At 44.6% G+C, this 26108-nt stretch overlaps 2 protein-coding genes and 3 pseudogenes across 2 annotated transcripts; 4 read left to right on the plus strand and 1 right to left on the minus strand.

Annotated features, from left to right (window-relative positions):
- Nucleotides 1-8682: 8682 nt before the first annotated feature.
- Nucleotides 8683-10465, plus strand: LOC117859298 (probable sucrose-phosphate synthase 5; annotated as a pseudogene).
- Nucleotides 10466-11238: 773 nt separating this feature from the next.
- Nucleotides 11239-12483, plus strand: LOC140222843 (uncharacterized). The gene has a single exon (XM_072293966.1). The coding sequence runs from the start codon at nt 11239-11241 to the stop codon at nt 12481-12483; it is 1245 nt and encodes a 414-aa protein (XP_072150067.1).
- A 4411-nt stretch (nt 12484-16894) lies between these two features.
- On the plus strand, nt 16895-20399 carry LOC117856767 (uncharacterized; annotated as a pseudogene).
- On the plus strand, nt 18629-19134 carry LOC140222844 (uncharacterized; annotated as a pseudogene).
- A 3156-nt stretch (nt 20400-23555) lies between the features above and the next one.
- LOC117858964 (uncharacterized) lies at nt 23556-26072 on the minus strand. Its single transcript, XM_034742125.2, has 2 exons — nt 24881-26072; nt 23556-23899 (listed from the first exon to the last, which is right to left on the minus strand). Exon 1 carries the CDS (start codon nt 25740-25742, stop codon nt 24885-24887), a length of 858 nt encoding a protein of 285 aa, XP_034598016.1. The 5' UTR covers nt 25743-26072; the 3' UTR covers nt 23556-23899; nt 24881-24884.
- Nucleotides 26073-26108: the final 36 nt, after the last annotated feature.

Genomic DNA, 26108 nt, shown 5'->3' on the forward strand with positions numbered 1-26108 from the left:
AATGTCCCTCTATTTCTCCATCTTCATCATCCTCATCTCTCTCCCTCTGCCTATCAAATTTTGATGTTGCAGCCTCCTTTGGTACCTCCTTTTTCTTAGATTCAACCTCCTAGCTAAGTGCATTAAGGATGAAATGGAGAACATCTTGGTAAAGGATGATGAAATCAAACATAGATGGTAAGAGTATTTTGACAAATTGTTCAATGGTGAGAATGAGAACACAACCTTTCAGTTGGATGACTCTTTTGATGACACCAACAGGCACATTGTGTGGAAGATCTACGAATATGAGGTCAGAGAGGTGTTGAAAAGGATGAAAAGTGGTAAGGCGATGGGCTCGGATGGTATCCCAATTAAGGTGTAGAGATGCCTTGGGGATATAGCCATAGTATGGCTAACCAAGTTGTTCAACCATATTTTTCGGTCGAACAAGATGCTGGAAGAGTGGAGAAGTATATTGGTACCAATATACAAGAATAAGGGAGATATTCAAAATTGTACTAATTACCGAGGACTTAACTTGAGTCATCGAGTATCATTTGAGAAGGACAACGTAGGTCTCTATGAACCAATTTGGTTTCATTCCTAAAAGGTCAACCATGGAAGTTATTTTCTTAATAAGACAAGTTATGGAGCGGTACAGGGAGAAGAAAAAGGATCTATACATGGTTTTCATTGATTTGGAGAAAGCGTATGACAAAATACCAAGGAATGTTATGTGGTGGGCTTTGGACAAGTATAAAGTCCCAACGAAGTACGTTGGACTTATTAAGGACGTACAACAATGTTGTAACTAGAGTTTGAACAAGTGATGGCGACACAGGTGACTTTCTGATTAAAATAGGACTGGATCAAGGGTTAGCTTTGAGCCCTTATCTATTTGCCTTGGTGATGGATGAGGTCACAAGGGATATACAAGGGGATATCCCTTGGTGTATGCTGTTCATGGATGATGTAGTGCTAGTTGATGAAAGTCGAGCAGGAGTAAATAGGAAACTGAAGTTGTGGCAGGAGACCCTAGAGTCAAAAGGTTTTAAACTCAGCAGAACTAAAACTGAATATATGAGATGTGACTTTAGCACTACTACACATGAGGAGGGAGATGTCAGTTTGGAAGGCAAGTAGTGCCCAAGAAGGATACATTTCAATATTTGGGATCAATGCTACAAGCATCAGGGGATGTTGATGAGGATATTAGCCATAGAATCAAAGCGGGGTGGATGAAGTGGCGCCAAGCATCAGGAATTTTATATGACATGAGGGTACCATTGAAGCTAAAAGGCAAGTTTTATAAGACGGCGATTAGACCTGCAATATTGTACGGTGCATAATCTTGGCCTACAAAAAGACAACATGTCCAGCAGATAAGTTTGCGAAAATGTGTATGTTACGTTAGATTTGTGGTCATACAAGAAGGGCTCGAGTCCGGAACGAGGATATACGTGATAGGTTAGGGTAGCACTAATTGAAGAAAAACTTATCCAACACCGCCTGAGATGGTTTGGACATGTCCAACGGAGGCTTCCGAAGGCACCGGTGCATAGTGAAACCCTAAGGCGTGACAGTAATGTGAAAAGAGGCAGATGAAGACCAAAATTGACATGGGAAGAGGCAATAAAAGGAAATTTGAAGGGAGGAATATACCCAAATATTTAGCTCTGGATAGGAGTGCTTGAAAACAACTATTCATGTGCCTTAACCCTGATTTGTAGCTCTTGTTGGGTATCCCAACTTGCCTGGAAATGAAAGGCTACGTTGTTGTTGTATTCATTTGTACATCCTGTTAGGTACTTATCGTTGAAATTTACTTGTCCCATATATGTGGCCACAGATTGACTAGAATTCTGAGGATCTCCTGACTTACCTTACCTTGGAGAGGTAAGAACTAATTTTTATTTCGGAGGCTAGCATTCACATAAGAATGTGCCTAATCAGTTTTTTTTTTATACTTTATGGATAAGTTTTTAACCAAATTTAGGAAGGTGGTGGGCAGTTTCACACCTCTCCATGGATCAGATGTTGTGTTGAAAGGCCACAGCATGGCTGCGATGCAAGGATCTAATACAACGACCAGGAAGACTTTGGGCGGATTGCTCATCAATTTGGAACATTCGAAGAATGGAATGTCAATTCTTAACCCAAATCTAGATAGTTTTCTCAATTATGTGAAGAAACAGTTTTTCATATGTTGTATAGGCAGTTCTTTGCTCTGTTAGCAATTGCCTATTTGAATTTGTAAAGTGGTAGAGTGTATCTTAGTTTTTTTTCTTGGAAAAAAATTCCAGGATGGCATCCCAAATCAGCTTACAAAGGAGTAGAGGTCTTCCGGTACAACCGTAGTTCAAGGCAAATATTTCCCATCATCTCTAATGTGCTTCGTCATTTTGTGGTGTAGTGGTGTTGAGATGGTAAATTTCATCATGGAGCGAGTGATCCTTCTTTTTATCAAAGCTTGAATGCAAATTTTCAGCGGATGCGTGATTTCTGCCAGCATGGTGCAACCAGGATGCATGCCGAAGAACATTTATTGGAATATTAGCAGGATTCGTACATCAGTATAATGTTGTTTTCCTGAATCCTGCAGTGTATTTAGGGTTTATACGATGCTGTGGTATACAAACATAAGAAAATGTAGCAGCATCTTACTAGCTGACCTGACATACTCGATCTTTAGGGTAAAAGAAAGGTGATTTTTTATGACTAAAAAAATTTCATGTGATGCTCCTAGCTCCTTTGCTCTTGGTGTGAAGGAGTCCAGTGCCCGTGCATCTTGGAATCAAGGACGGATACCATATATTCCAACAAATCTTTTGGCATCGTGCACTTTGGAGTATAGCACCCAATCCATTCAGTTGAGTTAGGGTGTGTTCGGAATCAAGGACTGAGTATAGCACCCAATTCATTCAGTTGAGTTAGGGTGTGTTTAGTTGCATGCACCACATGATGAATATATGGATGATCCTGAATTTTGTGGTTCATCACTCCTATTAGGAGAATAGTATATTAAGTGGGACGCATCCTATATGAGTTGGTATAATTGACCCAACCAAATATCACTATTATTTTGAACCATTTCATACACGAACCAAATAATACAAGTAACAAAAACACTCTTGTTGTGCCGTTTTGTTCCTCGTCCTAAATTGTAGATTGTTTTGGCATTTCTATATTCATAATTTTTATCATTTATTTAAATATGTATTATATTTGGATACATAGTAAAGTTATGAACCTAGAAATACCAAAACAACCTGGAGGAAGTACTTGTTTTTACTTTTTGTTGCAAATTGAGTCATGAGTGGTATCCAACGGTGGATTATCCAGCTAATAAAGAACATCCAATTAATTGCTATATACAAACGACGTAATAACAGTGGATGGTTTGTGTGGAAGACTTCAGGATACGATGCTGTTATTTGGATTACTTAGGGCCTGTTTGGATTGAGGGTGTTAAAGTTTAACACCCTAGTTTTAACACTTTTTAACACTTTGAGATCCAAACAGATGTGTTAAAACTTAGGTGTTAAACTTTAACACCCCCAAAAACTTTAACACCTCAAGGGGGTGTTAAACTTGTTAAAATGTGGTCGTCATCCGGCTATTCCCTGGGTACCCTCCGTCTCTCTCCTCCCGCATCGCCCCCCGCCGCCAGTTCTCGTGCCGCACCTCCGTCTCTCCTCTCGCATCGCCCCCCACCCCGCCGCCAGTTCTCGCCCCCCACCCCGCCGCCAGCCGCCACCTCCCGCTCCGCCCTCACCCCATCCGCCGCCTGCAGATCCTCCCCGCCAGCCGCCGCCCGCAGATCTTCCCCGCGAGCCGCCGCCTTCCGCTTCGCAAGCCCCCCCATCCACCGCCCGCAAATCTTCCCCGTCATCCGCCGCCTTCCCCTTCGCCCTACAGCCATCTCCGGCCGTTGCCGCATTCCCCTTCCTCCCCTCTGACTCCAATCCCCATCCACAACTCCTCCTCTCCGGTTGTGGATCCACTCCTCCCCACGCCGATCCAGATCCCATGGATCCACACCTTCCGCAGTCAAGCAGCTTTGCTCCACCGGCTTCCATAGAGGGCCACGGCGACGATGGCCTTCAAGACTTGTTCTCTCAGGCCGATTGTTCTAGGGTTCCTCACCAAGGTCACCAAGCTCTGGATCTAAACTCTCAGGCCGAAGACTTCCCCGACTTCCCCGACATGGACTTGTACGCGGAGATGCTTCGCGAACCAACATTCCTTGGCCGCGGAAGCCGTACACTAGGCTTGCGCGCGTCGCGCCGCGGAGGAAGGGTTGGAGGAGGCGGCGGAAGAGTCCCTGTCGGCGGCAGCAAGAGTGGCAACACAAGCAGAGGAGCTGGCGGCGGCAGCAAGAACACCGGTGCAAGAGGAGCTAGCGACGGTAGCAAGAATACCGGCGCAAGCAGAGGCCGTGCAACAAGGTCCCTGTTCGTCGGTGAGCGCCTTGACGGTGCTACCGCCGGCGATGGACGAGCTCGCATGAGAGGTGCCGTTGCTCGTGGTAAAGGCCTTGCAGAAGAGACATCTCATTTTTGTGGAGATGAGTGGTATGATGTTGATGAAGACAACTCCAATGCACAAAATGTGGAATGCATATTCCCAGGCTCGAAGGTAATTTCTGGAACTCATCTTCTTCACTGTGAATGAATGGTGCAATGCTTCATATGCTTGGATACAATGTGAATTGAATTGTGTGTGAATTGAACTATCCTGAGCTATTGTATATTCCTTCTTGCTTATGATGGTATTTACATTTCATTTACATCAGGGGACCCATTTTTCACTGATACCCACTGCTGATCCATGTGTGGTCCTTTCTTGAACTAGATTACTATGCTTATGTGCAATGTGAATTGAATTACTATATCTGTTGAATTTGTGTGTGATTGGATTGCATGTTTGTGCTATGAACTAGATTACAACTGACAAGGCACAATGGTCTGAACCAAATACCCATGTTTTGTGTGAATTATGGGTTGAGCAAATTAGAGGCGGCAATTGCCACAAAGGGACCATGTCAGCAAGGGGTTTCAAGATAATTGTTGACAAATTCTCTAAGATCACTGGTTTGAAACATGACAAAGGACAGTTGAGGAACAGAATTAATCAACTAAAAATTCTCTATGGGTTCTGGAGAAAACTTCAAACACAGAGTGGCCTAGGAAGGAGAGCAGATGGCACTGTAACAGCATCTGATTGGTGGTGGAAACAGAACACAAAGGTGAGGGGCAGTATGTACAGTATCATGCAGTCCCTTTGTTTGAATTGTTGTATAACCTGAAAATGTATTTGCAGGGAAAGTTTAGGGAATGCAAAAAATTGCAGCATGGTACTCCTGCATATATGGATCATCTAGAGGAAATGTTTCATGATGTTATAGTGGATGGGTCTACTTCTTTCCTGGTTGGATTTGATGATGAAGAAGGGGATCAAGAACAGGAAGCTGATGATGAAGATGGTCAGGAGGAAGAGTAAGAAGGGCCTAATGGGGTTTTTAATGATTATGAGGATAGCCCAGTCAGCACTAACAGCAAGAAGAGAGGCAGTACCCCAAGCACACAGTCCACTGGTACAAGTCCTACCAAGAAATACAAAAGCCCAATGATGTTAGCCATGAACAACTTGATTGATAAACTGAGTGCCTCTGAGGATAGAAGTGACCATCTTTTGAAGAATGTGGGTGCTAGTTTAGAAGCCAGAATTAATGAAAAAAGAATGAAGCTAACACCTATGCAAGAGATGGCTCAATCAGTAAAGAAGGCACAAGAACTAGCTTTAGAATGTGGAGCAATACCTGATACTGTGGAGTTTTATGGAAGCAGGCACTTGTTTAAAGATCCATATGAGAGGGAATTTTTTTGTAACATTCCAACTCCTGAAGGAAGGTTGCTTCACTTGAGAAGATTTTGCAAGGAGAACAACATTGTCGAGTTTGCAACGTCTACTGATCCCAAGTAGAATTAGAGGTTGTCTCTTTAGTATGCATTGTGACTTATTGGTGTGCTAGCTGTATGAACTATTTGTATGCATGAACTATGTGTTAATGTTGTGAACAATTTGTATGCATGAACAATTTGTATGCTTGAACTACCTGTATGCATGAACTACCTGTTATGGCTGTTATTGCTGTTTGAATAATTAGTTCCTGACATTTTGAAGTTACTGTTATAGGATAATGATTCTGGTGGAAGTGATTCTGATGAGGACTTGTCCAAGGAGTTTCAAATATTCATGGAAATGAGGCAACATCGTCGTAAAAGGACTAGAGACATCATACAGGCTGCAATTATGATTGGTACGTACTATGAAAAACACATGGACAAAGCACCAAGGAGGGTACCCACTGTACCTGATATAGATTGGGTTCACGAAACATTAAGTAATAGAACCTCATGCTATAACATGTTTAGGATGTCAAGCTTAATGTTTCATCAGTTACATGACCTGTTGGTAGACATGTATGGACTGAGCCCAACTAGAGGAATGTCAACTATGGAAGCTTTAGAAATGTTTCTTTGGATCATTGGTGCACCGCAGTCACTTCGACAGGTTGAGGATCGGTTTGTCAGGTCCTTAGAGACTATCAGTCGTACTTTTGATAAGGTTTTATCTAGTGTGCTGAGACTAGCAATAGATATCATTAAACCAAAGGATCCAGATTTCAAGACCGTCCACCAAAGATTGAGGAATCCACGATTTTCTCCATACTTCGATAATTGTATAGGAGCTATAGATGGGACGCATGTTCCAGTTGTGGTGCCAAATGATAAGGTAGTCCAGCACACAGGAAGGCATGGGTATCCGTCACAGAATGTGTTAGCTGTTTGTGACTTCGATATGAGGTTCACATTTGTAGTCAGTGGATGGCCAGGATCGGTTCATGATATGAGGGCGTTGAGTGATGCCATAACCAAATATGGGGATAGGTTTCCCCATCCGCCTTCAGGTACTCCTCTTTGTATACTTGGAATGTCTTAAATTTATACAAGGTTATACAAGTTTGGTGTCAATTTTGTTTAACATCATGAATTTGTCTTCTGTTTTAGGAAAATTTTACCTAGTTGACTCGGGATATCCTAACCGTACTGGTTACCTCGCACCATACAAGGGTATAAAGTATCATCTTCCAGAGTTTAGAAGTGGCCCAATGCCAAAAGGTATGAAAGAGACATTTAATTACGCGCATTCATCCCTTAGGAATATTATCGAGAGGTCATTCGGTGTGTTGAAGATGAAGTGGAGGATTTTATTGGGTATACCTAGTTTTCCTATGCACAAACAGAGCAAGATAATAGTAGCATGCATGGCGCTACATAATTTCATTCGAGAGAATGATATGGCCGATACGGCCTTTAGTATGTACGATACGGATGAAAATTTTGTTCCTTTGAACGAACAATCAAACTGTGAAGGACAAGCAACAAATACACCAGGAGGGGAAGAAGACTGTAATATGAATGCATTTCGTGATGAATTAGCTAGAGGGTTGTACAAAAAATCGTAGGTTATTTGTATTTTTGTGTTGTAATGACAAGGCAATATCTGTGTTGTACCGTGTGTTTTGGACAATGCGAATAATTTTTGGCTGTTTTTCTCCTTACTTCTTTGATTTGTCATTTGGCCAAATGAAGAAAAAAAAATGTGCGTCACTGTGAAGCAGCAGCGTCACTGGCGGGAAGTAGCAGAAGCAACGGTAGTTTTTCTGGCGGGAAGGACAGGAGTATTTGGCTGCAATTAGTAGGAAGAAATGAGGGGCAATAGTGGCAATTCCATCCTTTAGTGTTAAACTTTAACAGGACATCCAAACACCCCAATATATTAAAGTTTAACACCTCATTTGAGGGTGTTAAAGTTAACACCCTGTTAAACTTTAACACCCTCAATCCAAACAGGCCCTAAATGAATATGCTTCATCAAATTCCGGATTCATAGGATATGAACTAATTGCATCGAACATGAGTTTGAACTACAAATCCATTGCTATTGCCCAATTTGCATTTCAGATGAACCTTTGGTGCTCCTGAATTTGCTGTGGTGGTACACGGTGCCTGCTACACCGGCGTGGTCTCCTCCTCTGCGCCTACTGCGGCATCGGCAGCCACTGTCCCCATGGCCACCGGCACGCGGCCTGCGCCTCCGCATCTGTGCCTTCAGCCGGCGCTGCTTGCGTTGCATCTGCGCTCAATGTGGCAGCCATGCCGTCGTCGCCGTCCGCGACAGGCATGGCCCTTTGGCCAACAGCGAGCGGCAGCCCACGGTCGTCGCCCGGCGGCTCGAATCCCCTCCTGCGAACAAGGATTCAAGGTACAATCCAACGCGAATCGGCAAGACTCCAAACCCTAGCTTCAGTTGGAGGAAGATGAAGAGAAAAATCGATCTCGATCTCGATCTCGATCTGTTCTGCTGCTACCCGAGAAACTCACAAAGAGCAACGAGAGAGAGAGAGAGCAGCAGGGTTCTGCTGGGCCTGCGGGAGTGCAGGTGCTGTTTTGGGCCAGCCCAACACGGTTGGGGAAACAGCAGGCTGGTTTGCTTGTTTGGGCTCCAATATGCACAGTTTGGCCTATTACTTCTATACATGTATGTATATATATAGTACATGGTATTTTTCTTGCAAAATTATTGGGTGTACATATCCATGTCCATATACTGCGTCCGCCCTGCATCGAGGAGATGTCCGGTAGCGCCGCCACGGTGCAGACTGCCGTGCTCAAGCTCAACGATCACTGCGACATCTACGGCCAGTGGCCTACCCCAAGCACCACAAGCAGATCGACGTGCACATACACCCACTTGTCGCCAAGAATGTACGCCGTTTTTTGAAAGTAAAAAAAAACACACACAACCATTTCAGAATACAGTCAAATCTTTTTCTTTAATTTTCTTGATCGTTTTGGAGATTAATTAATTTCTTGACCGTTTGCAGCGAGTGTTCATCTGCTCTTGTGGAGCCATTCGGCCTCACCCTGACAGAGGTAAAAATCTCTTAACCTCACCCTGACAGAGGTAAAAATCTCTTGACATGTTCAATTTCAGGGTCAGAAATTTCATTTGACTATTTTTTAGATGAAATTTGTTTTGATCTGGTTGTGGCACTGTCAATATAGGCAGGCCACCAAGAACGCCGGCCGGCGGACATCATCAAGGCGCTGCACAACGGGCTGCTGGTGGACCCGCACGACGCAGCGGCGATGACCCACGCGCTGAGGCCTGCTGGCCGACATGGCGCGGTACGGTGCCACGGTGGCTTGAATGCCGGCGCAACGGCCTCCGCAACATCCATCTCTTCTCCTGGCTGCAGCACTGGCACTGCCGCCTCTACCCGTCCCACGTCGCCGCCAACTGCGAGTCTGCGACCATCCGGCGACGCACCAGCTGCTCCGTGTCCCCGCCAGCCCGCGCCGCAGCCGCCGACGACTCGCTCTCGGACTCGTTCCGCCGGTGCCGTTCCACGGACCGGCCGGCCATCTCAGCCAGGGCGATTGCTTGGCTTCGCACCGGGCCGGCGGCAGAGCCTCCTCGTCCTCGCCGCAGACTCCTACAACGGCAGCGACGGCAAGATGGCACCGACCAGCTGAGGAAAGGTGTCGACATGGCACCACCGCCGGCGGCGGCTCCGGTACGTGCTGTCGACCGGCATGATCATCCCGACGGCCGCGGACCCGCTCAGGCCTTGCGGCACCGACCCGGCCGCCTTCGACGCCCTGATCTGCAGCAGCGGCGCGGAGCTCTGCTACCCGTGGATGGAGCTCTCTGCGGACGAGGAGTACAGAGTACTGCGGGCACGTGTCGCTCCGGTGGCCCGAGGAGCACGTGAGGTGGTGAGGGCTGCCGTGCCCAGGCTCGGGAAGGCCAAGGTGAGGGTTGTTTCTTGTTGGACATCTCGTTTCATCTCCTTTTCCATGGCGACGGCCGACGGCCAATTTACTGCTGATTCTGCAGGCGAAGAAGGTCGATTCGATCGACCCGGCAGTCACTGCGGTTCAGCGGATCCGGTGCAAGCTCGTGTACACGCGCGCGTGCACTCGCCTCAACGTGATCCCGCCGGTGCCATCGGCATCGCGGCCGCGCGCGCTCAGGTGACAACTGACATCTCGCATCAGGCTGAGACACGCGTTGCTTCAACGCTGCCAACTTGCCATGGCCATTTCTGAATTCTGAGCATCTGCTGCTCTGTCTACAGGTACCTGTCAATACAGCGGGGCACCTACCTGTCCAAGGTGGCCGTGCAGCCGTGCTCGTCGGCAAGAAGGGCGACACGAACCGCGAGCTGCTGCTCGCCGTCCTGCACAACACGCTGGTACTTCCGGGCTTAGATAACCACGGCAGCGAGGAGCTGCTCCGCGACGAAGACGGGTTCTTGACGGAGGACGTCGTCGCCAAGGGATCTAAACATCGCAGAAATCAGTTAGATCGCAGAAATCAGTTATATATCTTAGTACTCCCTCCGTCCTAAATTAATATTCATTTCGACTTTTTAAAGATACGTAGTTTTCGTTATGCACCTAGATATGTATTATGTCCAAATATATAGCAAAAGTTACATAGCAAAAAAAATCAAAACGAATTCAGATTAGAATGATTATCATTCTAGTTCATCATGACAAATGTAACCTTGAATTGCAATTTGCAGCGCACACAACGTAACCTGGAAAATATCTTGTGTTATACCGATAATTCTGTAGTACACAATTTGTGTGGCTTTGCAACTCGCAAATTTTACATTACGCCTCACATGGAAATTTGAAACACTGATACAATTACAAATTGGTGTGGCAAATATCAAAACATGAACATTAGATTTAGATCATCACCTTCTGAATGTGATAACTGATAAGTAGATCCATTTCCATCAAAAGAAAAAAAACCTAATTCCACGTCGTGCATACACGCAAATATGTGACATGGGCCAAGTTACTGTCCCTCCACGGTCAGGGTCCAAGCTTGCGCATGGTCAGAGTCCAAACCCAAATAACTACGGCCCAACCCAACAATACTTCCACGGCCAGAGCCAGCGACAACACGTCAACACAGGCTGTCTTCTTCCTCTCTTCCGCCGGCTTCTCCACCAGAACAAAAGGGAGGGGATTCGAATCCCTCAGGCCTCAGCGCACGCGCAACGCACTCCCCCTTTCCACCGCCTCCTCTTCTTCTTCCACCAGCCTGCTCTCGGCAGCAGCAACTCCACCTCCATCCTCACCCTCCGGTTCCCACCCATCCTGCGAACCCATGGCTGCGCCCCCGCCTCCGCAGGCCCTGTCCATGGAGGAACTCCCCGAGGAAACCCAGCGCCTGATCCTGAGGCACATCCCGTGCAGCGTCGACCACGGCCGCATGTCCCTCGTGTGCCGCGCGTGGCGTAACATGATTCGCCGGCAGCGGAACCAGCTGGTGGGGCAACTGCTCCCGCAGCGGCGGCTGCTCCCGTGGCTCCTCCTTCGCGCGCCCTTCCCCGTCGGGAGCACCCGCGTCGCCTGCGTCCTCAGCGGCTGCCGTGTCCACCACTTCCTCAACATCACCCCGCCCGAGGCGTGCTGCTTCGGCTCGCACGACGGCGCCTGGCTCCTCCTCGACACCCGCGAGCTGCGCCCCCACAAGGCCCTCAACATCCGCACCGGCAACGTCTGCGACCTCCCGCGAAAGCTCCGGCGCCGGACCGATCCATACGTCCACAGAATGGTCATCCACGTCGCCGCGCTCTCATCCTCGCCGGAACACACGAACTACATTGGCGCCGCCATCGTCACATCCTGGTGGAACCCAGCCCCTGGCGTCGTAGCCGCCCTGCCGCCATGCCGTCGCTGCGTCGCGCTCTGGCGCAAGAATTGGCGGTGGGTCTTTGATTTCGTGCCACCAGGCGATGGCGACGTTGCATTGGATGTTGAGGACGTCCTCTACCTCTACAGTGGAGCCTTCGCTTTCGTCACCCAGGGCGAACATCTCCGCCTGTGCAAGCCATTCCGGCTTCAAGAGAACATGCTGACAACAAACTGGGAGACGCTCCGGTTCCGTCCCCGTGGACGCCTCCACGACCAGTACGTCCGCGCTCGCTACCTCGTCGTGCCCCGCGAGGAGCTTCTCATGGTCGTGAGGTTCACGCCTCATCCTAATCAGCCGACGTCCAAGTTCAAGGTGTTCCGGGGGATCGAACGGAACATTGCTGACGCCGACGCCAACTTCCCCGTCGATCTGTACCCCTTCGAATGGAGCGAGCTGGACACGCTGGGTGACCAGATGCTGTTCGTCGGGCATGGCTGCTCCAGATCCTACAAGGCGGATGAGTACCTCCAGGGAGGCATCTACTTCTTGGATGATGGAAAGTTCTATGATGATGCGGTGATCTTCGGCAATGGCAATGTGAATCACTACCCCTGCAGCGACAACGGGATGTGGTCAGAAGGCGGCCATGTCCAGCGCTGCTTCCCGAGGCCAGACCCATCGGACCAATCTGCTCCAGTTTGGCTTCTCCCTTGAGGCAGCAACAGGTGTTTCAGCTTTCCTATGATCCCTAAGTGGATTTGCTTGAGATCATGTTAGGTGGCGTGTTGAGGTAGTTTCTGATTGCAATGTTCAGAGCAGGTAATCAATGATTGCGGTATTCAGAGTGAAGTAGTTTCTGATTGCAATGTTCAGAGTGAGGTAGCTTCTGGTTGCAGTATTCAAAGTGAGGTAGTTGTTGATTGCAATATGCAGAATTGCAGAGTCAGATAGTCGTCGAAATCGCAATGTACTGCTTCAATTGCTGAACCTGCATACTACCATGCATTTCCAATTTTTCAGTGCCTTGTAGTTTCCACTTTCCATTCGGTTTTGTTAACTGAATGCAAAACAGAAAGTAGCTCGGATTTTCATTATTTCAGCTTGGAAATGTGTTTGCTAGTGCTCTGTTTTTTCCTTATTTCAATACAGCATGGAATTGGAGTTGCATTGAAGATGAACTAGTGTGATATGGTACTTAACACATTACAGTCATAATGTTATGATTGCTCATCATCCTAGTATAATGCTATGGCGTGGTCCATACACCGAAGCTAGGAAAGCTTCCTTTTAATGGGAATAAATATTTGTGAGATCATTTAGCAAGCCTCCTTTTCTTATACCTCTTCTCACTACTCTATGTGTTTTTTATGTTTTGTTTGTTGGTTTTCATGGACTTATGCAGAAGATGTGCATGGAATTGGAAATGTGACTATTTCATAATCTTAAGCTCTTGCAGTACCCAAACTCATTGTTTGTCTCTATGTTTGTCTAAAGTTTGTGTTAGCCTTAAAGTTATGAGCCTGAATGTGGATTTCACATTTACTAAATGATGGCTCACTTATTGTTCATCCTTCCATGCCCTGATAAATTAGCATTTGAAATTCTCTGCTTTTCTAGTGAGGAAATCAGCCTTTCACATAACTTGCAATGTATGTCATCTTTGGATAATGGACGTTTTTTTAATAATAATTCGGTATCTAGCTATCTGCATAATTTTCTAGTTCATTATGACTGTTCAGTGACATGGTATTGCCATTTGAAATACACGTATTTTTTATTGCTGAGAACAATGATTTGTCATAAACTCATGATATGTTGATTTTTTATGAGTCTGGGTAAATTACCTGAACTTTTGTCTTTCTGATCAGATCCCAGATGCCCCCATAGTATCATGATTGCTGATTCCTCTAGCACAATGCTATTAGTATTATCTGAACTTTATCTGCCACAAGATAGTGTACTTTCAGTTTCTGGAATCTTCTTTTAATATTGGATTTCATAAAGTCGAATGTAGAAATGCCGGCTAGCTATGAAATAAAATCAGAAATCCTTACTCCTTTGTGATTCTGATGTGTCCTCAAGCTCTTGCAGACTTACAGACTTACAGTACGTTCATTTTATCATAAGCTCTCTGTTCTAATCTAAAGTAGGTAGCTTTGACCCTTGTTTTTCTAAGCCGGAATGCAGATTTCACAATTTCTAACTGATGAAGTCCTTTCCGTATGTTGATAACTTTGCATTCAACTGCATTCTACTGAACTTTCAATCTAAATCACAGCTGTGTAGAGTACATATTTATCTTAGTTTGGTTCTAGTTCATTAGAACAGAAGCGACATGCATGGTAAATTGGTAATGCAATTTGTAGTACACGATAAGTTAACTAGTAATGTCCTTTTGTTAATTCTGTATAGTACAAATGCTTATACTGAACCACATTTTCAAGGAAAATCTTAAGTTTTCTTTTCACACTTTTTAGAACAAATGGCAAGTGGGGACACCATGACTGTGTCGAAATTGCACATGGTGTCAAAACGGAAAATTTGAAGGGGCCAACATCTGGTATTTCGTTCTGGGGTGGTTAATCGAACTCCATCCATAGTTGAGGCGACAAATAGATTTCTTTTTCATAAAGTGATTGAAAAACAAAAAAGGAAAAAAATGTAGGGAATGGTCACTGGTCTATTGCCCCGTATCATATGGACTTGTTGGCCCAACCAAATGCGGCTCAACCAATATTGCAGCTGCTAACAAAACTGCTAGTTGAACATCTCTCTTTACATTCTGGGCCCGTTCGGTTTCCTCAGAATGGCCCGGAATGAGGCCCGTTCCGGGTGGTTTGGAGTGGCCCGATTCGAAGCCAGCTTGCATTGAAAAAGCTGTTCGTTTTGGCCCGGCTTGGAAAGAAAACCGGCCTGGATTGGACTCCTCCCACACTCCACGGCCCGGATCACAACCCTACCACACCCTCGGAACGAATCCACGAGCGCTGAGGCGAGACGCGGGGACGCGAGGGCTCCGCTGGCGGCGCACGAGGTGATGAGGCGGCGGCGAGAAGTCGCGGCACGAGGTGACGGCGTGGTGGCGTGGCACATCCCCAACGGCGACCGGCTCCCGTCCAGCCTTCACCCTCTCCGCCGCCTTCTCACCGGTAAGCGCCTCCCTCACTTCCTTCCCCTCTCCCATCCTCGCGTTCTTGTTCTTCATATCCGGAAGTTTCCCTTGTTGCGCTTCTTTGGTTGGTGGGCGTGTCGCTGTTTTGCATTGGCGATTTGGTTGGTGGGCGAGGTTCGTATGGATTCGCCGATCTAGGTGGCCAGGCTGGGCTGGCCGGTTCTTGTTTGTTGTGGGCGAGGTTCATTAGAGCAGGGGTACCAGCCTGGGGTACCAGCCTGACAGCATCAGCACAAATGATTCAACTTAAACTGCACACATCAACCCAAACTATATCAGCTTTTATCTCAACCTCCTACTCTAGACTTCTTTATTGCACCCTGATGATGGTTGAAGCTCTGTTGCTCATCCCCAAATGACATTGTGTCCATCATGTCTAATTCCCATTCTCAACAAACTTTGAGTTCCTGCATAAATGATATAAATGAAGAATATCAATGATCCTGTTCTTTGAGAACATTAATTTGAAATGCTATATTGTTCCTTGTCTTCCTCAAGGCCCAGCAGACTTTCTAAACCAAATATGATGAGTTCAATTTTTACTACAAAACCTTGAGCCAACCAGTTATTTGTGTCTTGAGATCATAAATAAAACCGGCATACACACCGCCAACCAACTGCATCTCCGATAAGTTTTATGTAAAAAAGAGTTTTTTTTTTGGCATTTGCATTTGCATTTGCTAACGCTGCTTGCAATGTTTAGAGCCTGCCTGGACTTGGTTTTTCCTAGAAAAAGTACCATATCGGAATCTCAACATTGAGAGGTGATTTTGCATTGAAGATACCATGCATTCACAAATTAGGGATACTCCCATGAATTAGGACTGCATACGTAGGTATTGGAGTACAAAAGCCCTGTCTTGTAGCAAGAGTATCATCCTGAATTTTTGGAGGGGAAAATAATCAAGTCTCAACTTCTCATATAGAACTTTCTGTCTTGGAATTAGTTTATGCATTTTTCCCTGAGTTGCTTCTGTTGCCATAATAGTGAACATTCCTGTAATGGCAACTCACGTGTATATTTAGTTCAGCAAGGGATTGGTTTATATACATGCATCTCCTTTTCTGGGCTCTGTCTTCTCAGGCCTCAGGATACAATTTGATTGATATGGTTATTTTTGATGCGGTAGGTTGTGATTCTGTGTGAGGTTTGTTGTCTCTTGACAATGATTGGGCATCACACTATTTAGTTCATAATTGATTCTGATTGTTTGTTGTAGATTTCTTTCAAGTCAAAAGATTAGGTAGGTCAAAACATTACTTGTTTCCTATTCTCTGCTGTGGTCACCAACCCATTGTTTTGGCTCTCTTTGTTGCTTTCCCTTTGATCCTCGTTTGGTCTTGTTACTTAACTCCAGGTTGTGATCTTGGTGCTGTTAACTATCATTGTTTCTTGCGAGTTGCAATAACCGTGCAATGTATTGTGTTTATTGTCACGATCAAGGGTGGCAAGGGTGTTTATCCAATGGGTTTTTTTTAACAAGGGTGTTCCGCAGTCTAGGGGCCTCCTGATACTCCCATCCTTCCAACGTTTGGCCATTCTCTTTTACATTTGTTGGAGAAGCATGGCACATGCCATGGCAGATGTCAAATGCTAGCTTACCAGCAAAGAGAGGAGAGTTCCTCTGACCCAAAACTATACCATGGCAGATGTCAACGTTTATGTTTTTACTAGTCGTTTGGCATATTTGGCGCCTGACAGAAGATGTCTATCAAAGTCATTTGATATCAAGGTTTGAGAATTAATTAGGGGTGCCACATTTACTAACAGATGTTATGTTCAGCCTTGATCTTCGAAGGGATTGCATACTTGGTTAGCTATGCGATGCAGAGTACATCTGATAGAGCGCTAATTATGATTTTGTGCTGAACTCTTAAACAATAACATATTTTGCATTAAACAATATACCCTTTTCTTATTTCTTGTAGATCTCTCCAGCACCAATTAGAGTTGGGGAAGGTGAACCTCCACCTTCCTGGGATCCGGTATGAACTCTAGGAGGTACTTAATTCTGTCTACGTTTAAGCCTTTCATTTTTTCTATTTAACTTGTTCAGCCATTCATTTTTTCTATTGCAATGAGTAAAATTATCATGTTTAGCCTTCCATTTTATCTATTTAGCTTCTATATGAAAGTGCATTTAGCCCCCTAAGTGGATTTTGGTGTTGATGACATGCATGATTAAGGGACTAATGACTTTATCGAGTGATTGACATGTTTAAATTCTTAAAAAGTGCAAAAGTGTAAGAAAAGAACCCCAATTTCAAATAAAGAATGGTGTTGAGCTTAAAAGAAAACTTTTTTATAATTTCTAATTTTGAAATTGAGTATAGCAACACCATATTATAAACGGGGATGCAGATGGATAGCTTAAAGATATTAAAGTGCTTATTTGAGATGCTAACCACCCATTGAGAGACATAATTCACTCACTTGCATACTTATTTTCTCACAATTGCTGTGAGTGTTGGAAGTTCCGACAAGGGGGTTGGAAGTTCCGACACCGGCCGGAAGTTTTCAGAAACTTCTAACCGGGGATGCTCAGTGGATTTAATTTGACACCATCGGAAGTTTCGACCTTGTGTTGGAAGTTCCGATAATATGCACCGGAAGTTTCTTATACCTTCTGAAAGGAGGTTCCCAACCATTTTAGTTTAACTATGTCGGAAGTTCCGACCCTGTGTCAGAAGTTCTGACAAGCACATAATAGCATTGTAACAGCTAGTTTTTAGGGCTCAGGTATAAATACCCCCTCAGCCCTCTCCTTCATTGCTGCTGACCTAACTCGAGCAACACACCCCATAGACATTCAATACACCTCCCACTCCCTCTTTGAGCTAAATCCTTGAGAGTTTGAGCTAGGGATTGGGTGAGAGCAAGATTGGAGGTGTGAGACTTGAAGCTTTGAGTGTGAGGTTCAACAAGTTCATCTCAAGAGCACTTGAAGCATCTCCGGCCTTCGATTCGCGTTTGTTACTCTTGAAGCTTGCTTCTAGACGGTTAGGTGTCACCTGTTTGAGCACCCTCTTTGTGTGGTGGGTCCGGGAACATTTGTATCACCCCATCATTTGTGGATTCATAGTAAGTAACTCAATCCTCCTTTGTGGTTGATTGAGAGAGGTAAAGAGTTAGTGAGGACCCGGCTCTTTGTGAGCTCCTCAACAGAGACATAGCTTCCTTTGTGGAAGTGAACTTTGGTAAATAAATCCTTTGTCTCATGTGCTTGTTGTGTTCATTGAGTTCATATTGACCTAGAAGCTTGATTTGAGTTGATCTATAAATTTGTGAAGTTCCTTGCATATCTATCAGCTGTAGTAGTCTCTACTCATCATTTATCATCTTTTGATTCAAACAGAATTGGCAGATTAAAGTTTAATGTTGAATTTTGTTCAGCTCACTTCCTGCCGTCGGAAGTTCCACCCTTGTACCGAAAGTTCCGATCCATCGAAAGTTCTAGCATAGTGTCAGAAGTTACGACATATCTAATACCGCTGCGAGTTATTCAGGAAAATTTTATAGTGAGCCTATTCACCCCCTCTAGGCATCACAAGATCCTTTCACTATCTGATTTTAAATTTATATGCTTTAGTTTTGCAATTAGTATCTCTTTGCGAGATCATATTAGAAAGAGGAGGGAGGAAGAAGATGATGTCATGATGATGTTTCTATTCCCTACCTTATATTTGATGGGTTCTGCTAGAGAAGGAGTAAAGAAGAAACGTCATGCATCTGTAGAAATAAGAGAGGTTAAGGTTCGTCGACTCCTTAAGGAACATGTCAAGAACTGTCAAGTTACATTTAGGATGGAACCCCACATCTTCAAAGAGGTGGAGACTTATCTTATAAGGAAAAGGCTCGTTGTTGATACAAGGATTACGGTGAAGGAGAAGTTGGATTTCTTCCTATACATGTTAAGTCGCAACGCCTCATATGAGGATCTCGTAGTGACCTTTGGGCACAACAACGACACCTTCCATCGTCACATCAACCACTTCTTCAAGAAGGTCATTCCCACACTTTCTCACCATTTCCTCCAGTCCCCGATCCTAATCAAGTGCATCTGAAAATTCAAGATAATTCTAGATACTATCCGTTCTTCAAGAATTGTCTCGGTGCCATTGATGGAACTCATATTCCTATTTCTAGATCCCTGAGAAGCATTCTCCTTTTAGTAATAGGAAGGGCACACTAAGCATAAACGTGATGGTGGCATGTGATTTCGATCTCAACATCACTTTTATTTCTAGTGGATGGGAGGGATCAGCTACAGATTCCAGAGTGCTAAGATCAACTATGAGCAAGGGCTTCCAGGTACCTCCAGGCAAATTCTATCTAGTTGATGGAGGGTATGCAAATACTCCATCTTTTCTCGCTCCATATCGAGGGGTTCGATACCATTTGAAATAATTTGGAGCTGGACATCGAAGACCACAAAACTCAAAGGAGCTCTTCAACCACCACCACACATTACTGAGGAACCATGTGGAAAGGACTTTGGGGGTGCTTAAGAAGCGCTTCCCTATTCTCAAAGTTGCCACATTCCAAACGTTGGAAAATCAAGTGAAAATACCTGTAGCTACTGCCATCTTCCACAATCTAATCCGATTACTTCATGGAGATGAGGAATGGTTGGATCATCAGCCGGATAATATCGATCCAACACACTTTGTTTCTCTACGCAATGGTGATCAACTCAATGACCCAGGCACTGCACAAAGCAATGCTTTGAGAGATACCATCGCTCAAGAAATGTGGGTTCAGTACCAGCAACATGTAAATTAGTCTTCATGAATAAGTTTTAATAAGTTAATTAGTTAATAAGCTATTTTTTATGGTTGTAATGAGTTAATAAGCTTGTATCATGAATAAGTTGATGAATAAAGTTTTTCTGTGAAAGCGATGGTTGGAAAAGGCTCCCCAAAGCTCAATGTGATTGCAAGGGGGTCGCCGAAATTGCGTAGGTTCCTGCCTATAGCAAGTGCTACTAAAAAGAAGCTTTCTCCTAAATGCAGTGGGGCAAAGAAGAGTGGAGGTTCACCAAGAGGTATGGTGTTTAATGTTTCTTCATGCTTTCTTGTCAATTTTGTATTATTGATGCTATGAAATTTCTATTACTAATGTTTGACCATTGTTAATGTAGTAAAATAAAGAGCGGATTGGAACCCAACTCTTGAGAAATCCCTTGTTGAAATTCTCCATGAGTATAAAGATAGTGGCTATAGAAGTGATAATGGTTGGAACACTGAAGGATGGAACAAGATGGTGAAGGAGTTCCATCTGAGAAATAAGTCTGTCTCGTACACAAAGGTATAGATTCAAGATAAAGAAGGTCAGCTTAAGAGAGACTATAAAATACTCAAAGCGGCTAGAATGCAAAGTGGGTTAAAATGGAATGAAAAAAGAAATATGGTTGAAGGATGACAAGCAATGTGGGAGAATCTCATGGTGGTAAGTTAATTTCTTGAAGTAATTCTATGGATAACCTCATAGTGATAACTTAGTTTTTGATCAATGTTTTCTTCAAATGTGCAGACTTTCTTCAAAATCAAGAAGTTTCAAAACAACAGTACTTAGCGAAGTCTGCCTACGACACTCTGTTTATTGGGTCTACTTAGTTTGGACCCTGTGATAGGATTGGGCCCCGGGCAAGTGCAAATTCTTCTCGTGGTTGGCTGCACACAACAGATGCTGGACAGCAGATCGTCTATCCAGAAGGGGTCTCCCACATCCTGATCGGTGTCCCCTTTGCAACCAAGAGGATGGAACAATAAATCACTTGCTTGTCTCATGTGTTTTTACTCAGCAAGTCTGGTTCAGGCTGCTTCAAATGGTGGGCTTGCAAATTCTTACCCCACAACAGGATGTAACTTCTTTTGATGACTGGTGGGAAAAAGCAAGTGAGAGAGTTTCAAGTCAGGTCAGAAAAGGGCTAAATTCTATCATCATTCTAGGTGCATGGACTGTTTGGAACCATCGTAACTGGTGTGTGTTTGATGGTCTTTGCCCTGATTTGAATGGAGTTCACGAAGTCATAAGAGAAGAGCTACGTCTTTGGGCCATGGCAGGGGCTAGAGGAATTTCCTTTCTCCTCGCCCAGTGCCCTTACAAGAGCAGCCTGGGTCCTGGATCTGGTTTAGGTTTTGTGTTGATAGGAAAGTATAGTTCCTATTTTTGCTAGGGGCTTTCTGCACAGGTTTGCCCTTTTTCATAACGTGTGCTGTAACTTTGGGGTTTTCTTTAAACCCTACTCTTCTTAATATACTGATACACAGCTCTCCTGCGTGTTTGAAAAAAAATACTATCACATTCATCAAGTTCTAAGAGTAATACCAATAAAATATATCTCATCACATCTGTCGCGTTAATCAATTTCTAAGAATAATAGCAAAAAATATACCTCATGGGATCGGGGAGCCCCATTTCCATCTGTACACTTAAGCCCAAGTTCTCTTTATTTTGTGATGAAAGAAGTCAAATAGACAAAATTATGTTAGTGGTACGAAAAATGAATTGGCAAACAAAAGTGATACTATTGATGAAAATTTCTGTTTGTTCATATGTCGCCGGAGTTGCGGGGTCATAGAATGTAGATATCTTAACTATGGTAACTGATTCTGTACTGTTGAAGCGTTTGAGAGGTTCCTATATGTAAACAGGCTTCTGGCATGAACCTCACACCCATGGCAGTCATGCGCTCCTGAATCCATTAGGAGCCACTTATGTGATATGTACGCTGATCTGCTGAAAGGTTAATTCACTGTAGTGTTTTGATATGCATGGTACCGTGTACTTGCTGAATAATTGACCTGTACGAATACAGGCCCAGAATTCGATTGTGCACTATATAGCTAAAACTAATCATGAGATTCATAGACAAGCTATTGCTTCTTTATTTATTTCATCTCCCTTTATTCTGTTGCCAGGAGATAGTGGATTGGTTCAAGTTTCTTGCAGCTCATATTGCAAATTTGGGTCGTGGAGGAGACCAAATGCCATCCCATCATCTTTGTGCTCATGAGGGAGAAGTTGTCTACTGGGAGAGTGTGCTTCGGAAATCAATGCGTAATATTTGGCCAGTTCTCATTTTGTTAATGGGAATGGTAGGGGTAGGTTTGTTTAAAAGGACTTAATTAGTCATCTGCTTAAGTATACTTCCTCATGTAGTTTGTCACACACATTTGACTTCATCTCTATTGTGAACAAGGTGCCATTGCTTATTTGTTTATTGGAATTTGCGCGGACATTTACTTCACTCTATACTTAATAATTATTCAATTCGGCTGAATTATCTTTTTATCTCAAAGGATGCATGTGCTTGAATCTGCATTATTCAATTATGCAACCCCATCTGCATAAAAAGTTAGCAGAGGTTTAATCACAAGGTAGGCATTTCCAATTGGCTGAAGAATATTCTTAAAAAGGTAAGAAATGTACTCCGTCCGTTTTAAATTGTAGGTTGTTTAGCTTTTATAGGTTCATAGATGTTTATATGCATCTAGACATACACTATATTTAGGTGCATAGCAACAGCTATACACCTAGAAAAGACAAAACGACCTACAATTTGGGACGGATGGAGTAGCAGTCATGCCTTTTGCATGAAACATATGCGGTTTTTACTGCCTAAGAGAAATAATAAGATGTCACGCAATCTTAGAAATTTTTTTAACAAAAGACAAATGGAAGGTTCATCAATAGTTTGTAAACAAAGAGTGCCCCGAGTCAATTCACAAACAGTATGCAGCTTTTGCTTTTCCGACAAATTGTTTTTTGCATTTTGCTGTTTGCAGCTCTCTGAAGTCTTAAGATAATCCCATTTCTGTTTCAATGTCTCATGAAGAAAAGGGAGCCTTGATGTTGTAAGAGATGTCAATTTCTCATTAAGAATTATTAGTGTTTTAATTTGCTGTACGAACTGATGGTGGTCTTGGTGGTGCCTAAGAGATAAATTGACCAAAGAAGAAACAAATCAAATACACTGCACAACTGGCAAGATGAATTGACTAGGCCTTGTTTACTTTCCAAGTTGGAAGTTGCAAAATTGGCAATTTGCCATAAATGCGACACTGTAGCGTTTCGTTTGTATTTGTGAATTATTGTCCAAATATTGACTAATTAGGCTCAAAAGATTCGTCTCGCAAAGTACAACAAAACTGTGCAATTAGTTTTTGATTTCGTCTACATTTAATACTCCATGCATATACCGCAAGTTTGATGTGATGGGGAATCTTCTTTTTGCATAGTGTCAAAGTTGGGAGTTTGGAGGGAAGTAAACAAGGGCTAAAGATCATGAGAAGCATCCACAATAATATATGAAGTTCTCTGACAATATTATCAGACTTGCTTTGTATAAAAAATATTTTCATATAGGAAGGGAAAAATTGACTGATTCAAATCACAGAAAAGAACAAAAACCTTCTCATAAATATGTTACGATTATGTGTGGCTATGGCTAGCAAGTAAACTTATAATGCCTTAGAAAAAACAAAACAATGGAAAATGACACCAGAAAGAAGATCGAACAACACAAGATACAGCTCTGTTCGCATAATAATCTAACAGAAGCTATATCTACGCAAACTATATTTAAAATGGATAAAGGGATGACAATACTTAAAAACAAATATATCATGAATATTTTCACAGCATATTCAGTAAGTCATACAGCCTTCATACGGCTGACTCAGCAAAAAAAGAACAAGAAGCAGTATTTTCGTATCAATTCATGGCACACATGAATAACACCAAGATAAACGTGAAATATGGTGAGGGCAAGAGGTTAAATGTCAAAACTTGCATTACAGTTTTGGTTAACAATATTAATCCGAACTCCATACAGCATTCCAAAGAATCGGGAGACTAGCATTTCACAAAAATCGAGTATTCAGTCTTTAGCCAAAGAATCATCTCGCAGTAGTCCACCTAAATCTGAATGGGCTTTGGAACTGACAATAGATCTGCGAAAACAATAATTCTCAGTGCTTTAGTCCACAGTAAATGACAAGGGCTAACTGGATGGCAACAGGTGGAGTTTTGAAATAACTGATGCTACATATACATGGAAAAATTGAATTGAAATGCAACATGATCATGTTGTAGTTATCAGAAAAGAATTATTGCTAGGTAATGTTACCATCCACACTAGTTTTCAAGAAAAAGGAAATACGGGACGTTGTCAGTTTCAGAATTCTAATATAAATGTGTGTTAGATTCAAAACATAAGACACATAATTAATTTTCTCTCGATATTCTAAGCATAGAGGAATAGATGGTCAATAACTTGTTTGAACGTTGTCTTCACTCTGCATTGCAAATATGGAAAATTGCAGGTTTATATGGACATTCTATCAGTCCTTAACAGTGAGGCCCACCTGTTGATTTGCCAAATGAAATATCTTAACAAATATAACAGGCTTTGATTACCAACCCTAACCACATGAACAACTATCAAATACATTGTGCCATATCCTACTGTAAGATCTCAAATACACACAAGAGTTGCATATTTTAATTTCATCCATTCTTACGAGGGGAAATTATTACATTAAACAATTTTTCCTGCAGAGCAATATATGTCATTTAAAAGAGTTTCCTTAACCCATCTCCTAATGCAACTAATTACATGTTCAATTGGTCACCTCTACCATCAAATCATTGTTAAAAATTAACACTACAATAAACACTCTTCATACCGGAAAACATACACCAGACACTAAACTAATTAAACACTTGAATTGGAACCGTGTAGCAACATATTCAGATCTGTGGGATGGATATCGTTTCGATCTAGCACAATGGTCATGGTCTGAACAAGCAAATTAAACACGAGTGGCAGCCGAGGCAAACTCTATAGAACAAAGCAAATTCGCAACCGGAATCATGTGAACACGTAAGAATCGAAGTATCTGAATGAAATTGTTTAGTTGATCTCATATCACCTAGCTAGGAAGCTTGGGGTGACGATGCGTCCTGAGATCTCTCCGGCGGTGCTGGTCCATCATCTCTGCCTAACTTCCTCGCTACGGCCCCCCGCAAGAATACCATCAACGCCAACACCTGAAGCCTCTCCGGCAGATCGCCGTGCTGGAAAATGGACCACATCGTCAGCTCCACCAGCCCGAGCGTGGTGCGCAAGACCAGCTCCTCCGAGCCCGCGACGGCGCGCGGCGCGGAGCCGACCGTGGAGACAAGGACGCCCTCAACGAACGGCATCTTGTGCTCGAGGCGGGAAAGGTCGGGGACCGCGGCGTCGTGGAGCCACCGCGTCCCCTCCTCGTGTCGGCCGAGCACGTGGCAGAGCGCGGCAGCGTAGAGGCGCGAGGTGGTGTCGCCGGGGCGCTCCGCGGCGAGGCGCGCGATGGCGTCGCTCGCGTCGTCGAGGTGGCCGTCACGCGCGTCGAGGAGGGCCATGTTGATCCGGTCCATCGCCGCCTCCTCCGACGCCGCGTGGCCCTCCGACTCCGCGGACAGGATCTGCGCAGTGAGGTAGTCGCGGCCCTGCCGGAGCGTGCTGGGGTAGAGGGGCGCGCAGCGCAGAGCGCCCGCGAGGAGCGCCTGGGTGGCGTCGACGAAGAAGGAGGACGGTGTGAGCATCGCGCCGAGCTCGCGGAGGCCCGGGTGCGCGCGGACGAGGGCGAGGTGGCCGGTGGCAGCGGCGGCGGGGCCGACGGACGTCGACGGGGAAGAGGAGGGGGAGGCCGAGAGCGGGAGGGGCGAGGAGAGGTTCCACGAGACTACTGCAGAGGACAGGCCCCCGGCCGCTGCGGCGGCGAGGGCAGCGCCGCGGAAGAAGCGCGACATGGCCGGCGGCGGAAGCGGAGGCGAAGCGGTTGGAGGCGGCTCTTTGTGTGTGCTCGGGGCTTTGGCTCGTGCTGATTGGGGGATGGTGCTAACTGGTGACTGCTAAGAGGAGGTGGGGACGGAGAGGCCTTTTTGCGTGCGCGCGCACGCTAGCTGTGAGCCTGTGACGGTGCCTGACGGGCGACGGCTGGAGGGGGAGGGGAACGGAATAGAGCAATGATTCCAAAACTGTTCGGCGCTGCGATATAACCTGCATCTAAAGGCTAGTTTGGAAGCCCAATTTCCTGCAAATTCCCTGCCATTTCCCGCGGCCTTCTTCTGCGCGGAAGAGTTCCACGGGCCAATCAGGCGGTGAATTGGATGCCT

Source organism: Setaria viridis, chromosome 5, assembly GCF_005286985.2.
Source record: "Setaria viridis chromosome 5, Setaria_viridis_v4.0, whole genome shotgun sequence".
In the NCBI taxonomy this organism is placed as follows: Eukaryota; Viridiplantae; Streptophyta; class Magnoliopsida; order Poales; family Poaceae; genus Setaria; species Setaria viridis.

Coding starts and splice junctions, on each gene's coding strand:
- LOC140222843 (XM_072293966.1), top strand. CDS start 11,239: ATGGCTGCGCCCCCGCCTCCGCAGGCCCTGTCCATGGAGGAACTCCCC.
- LOC117858964 (XM_034742125.2), bottom strand. CDS start 25,742: ATGTCGCGCTTCTTCCGCGGCGCTGCCCTCGCCGCCGCAGCGGCCGGG.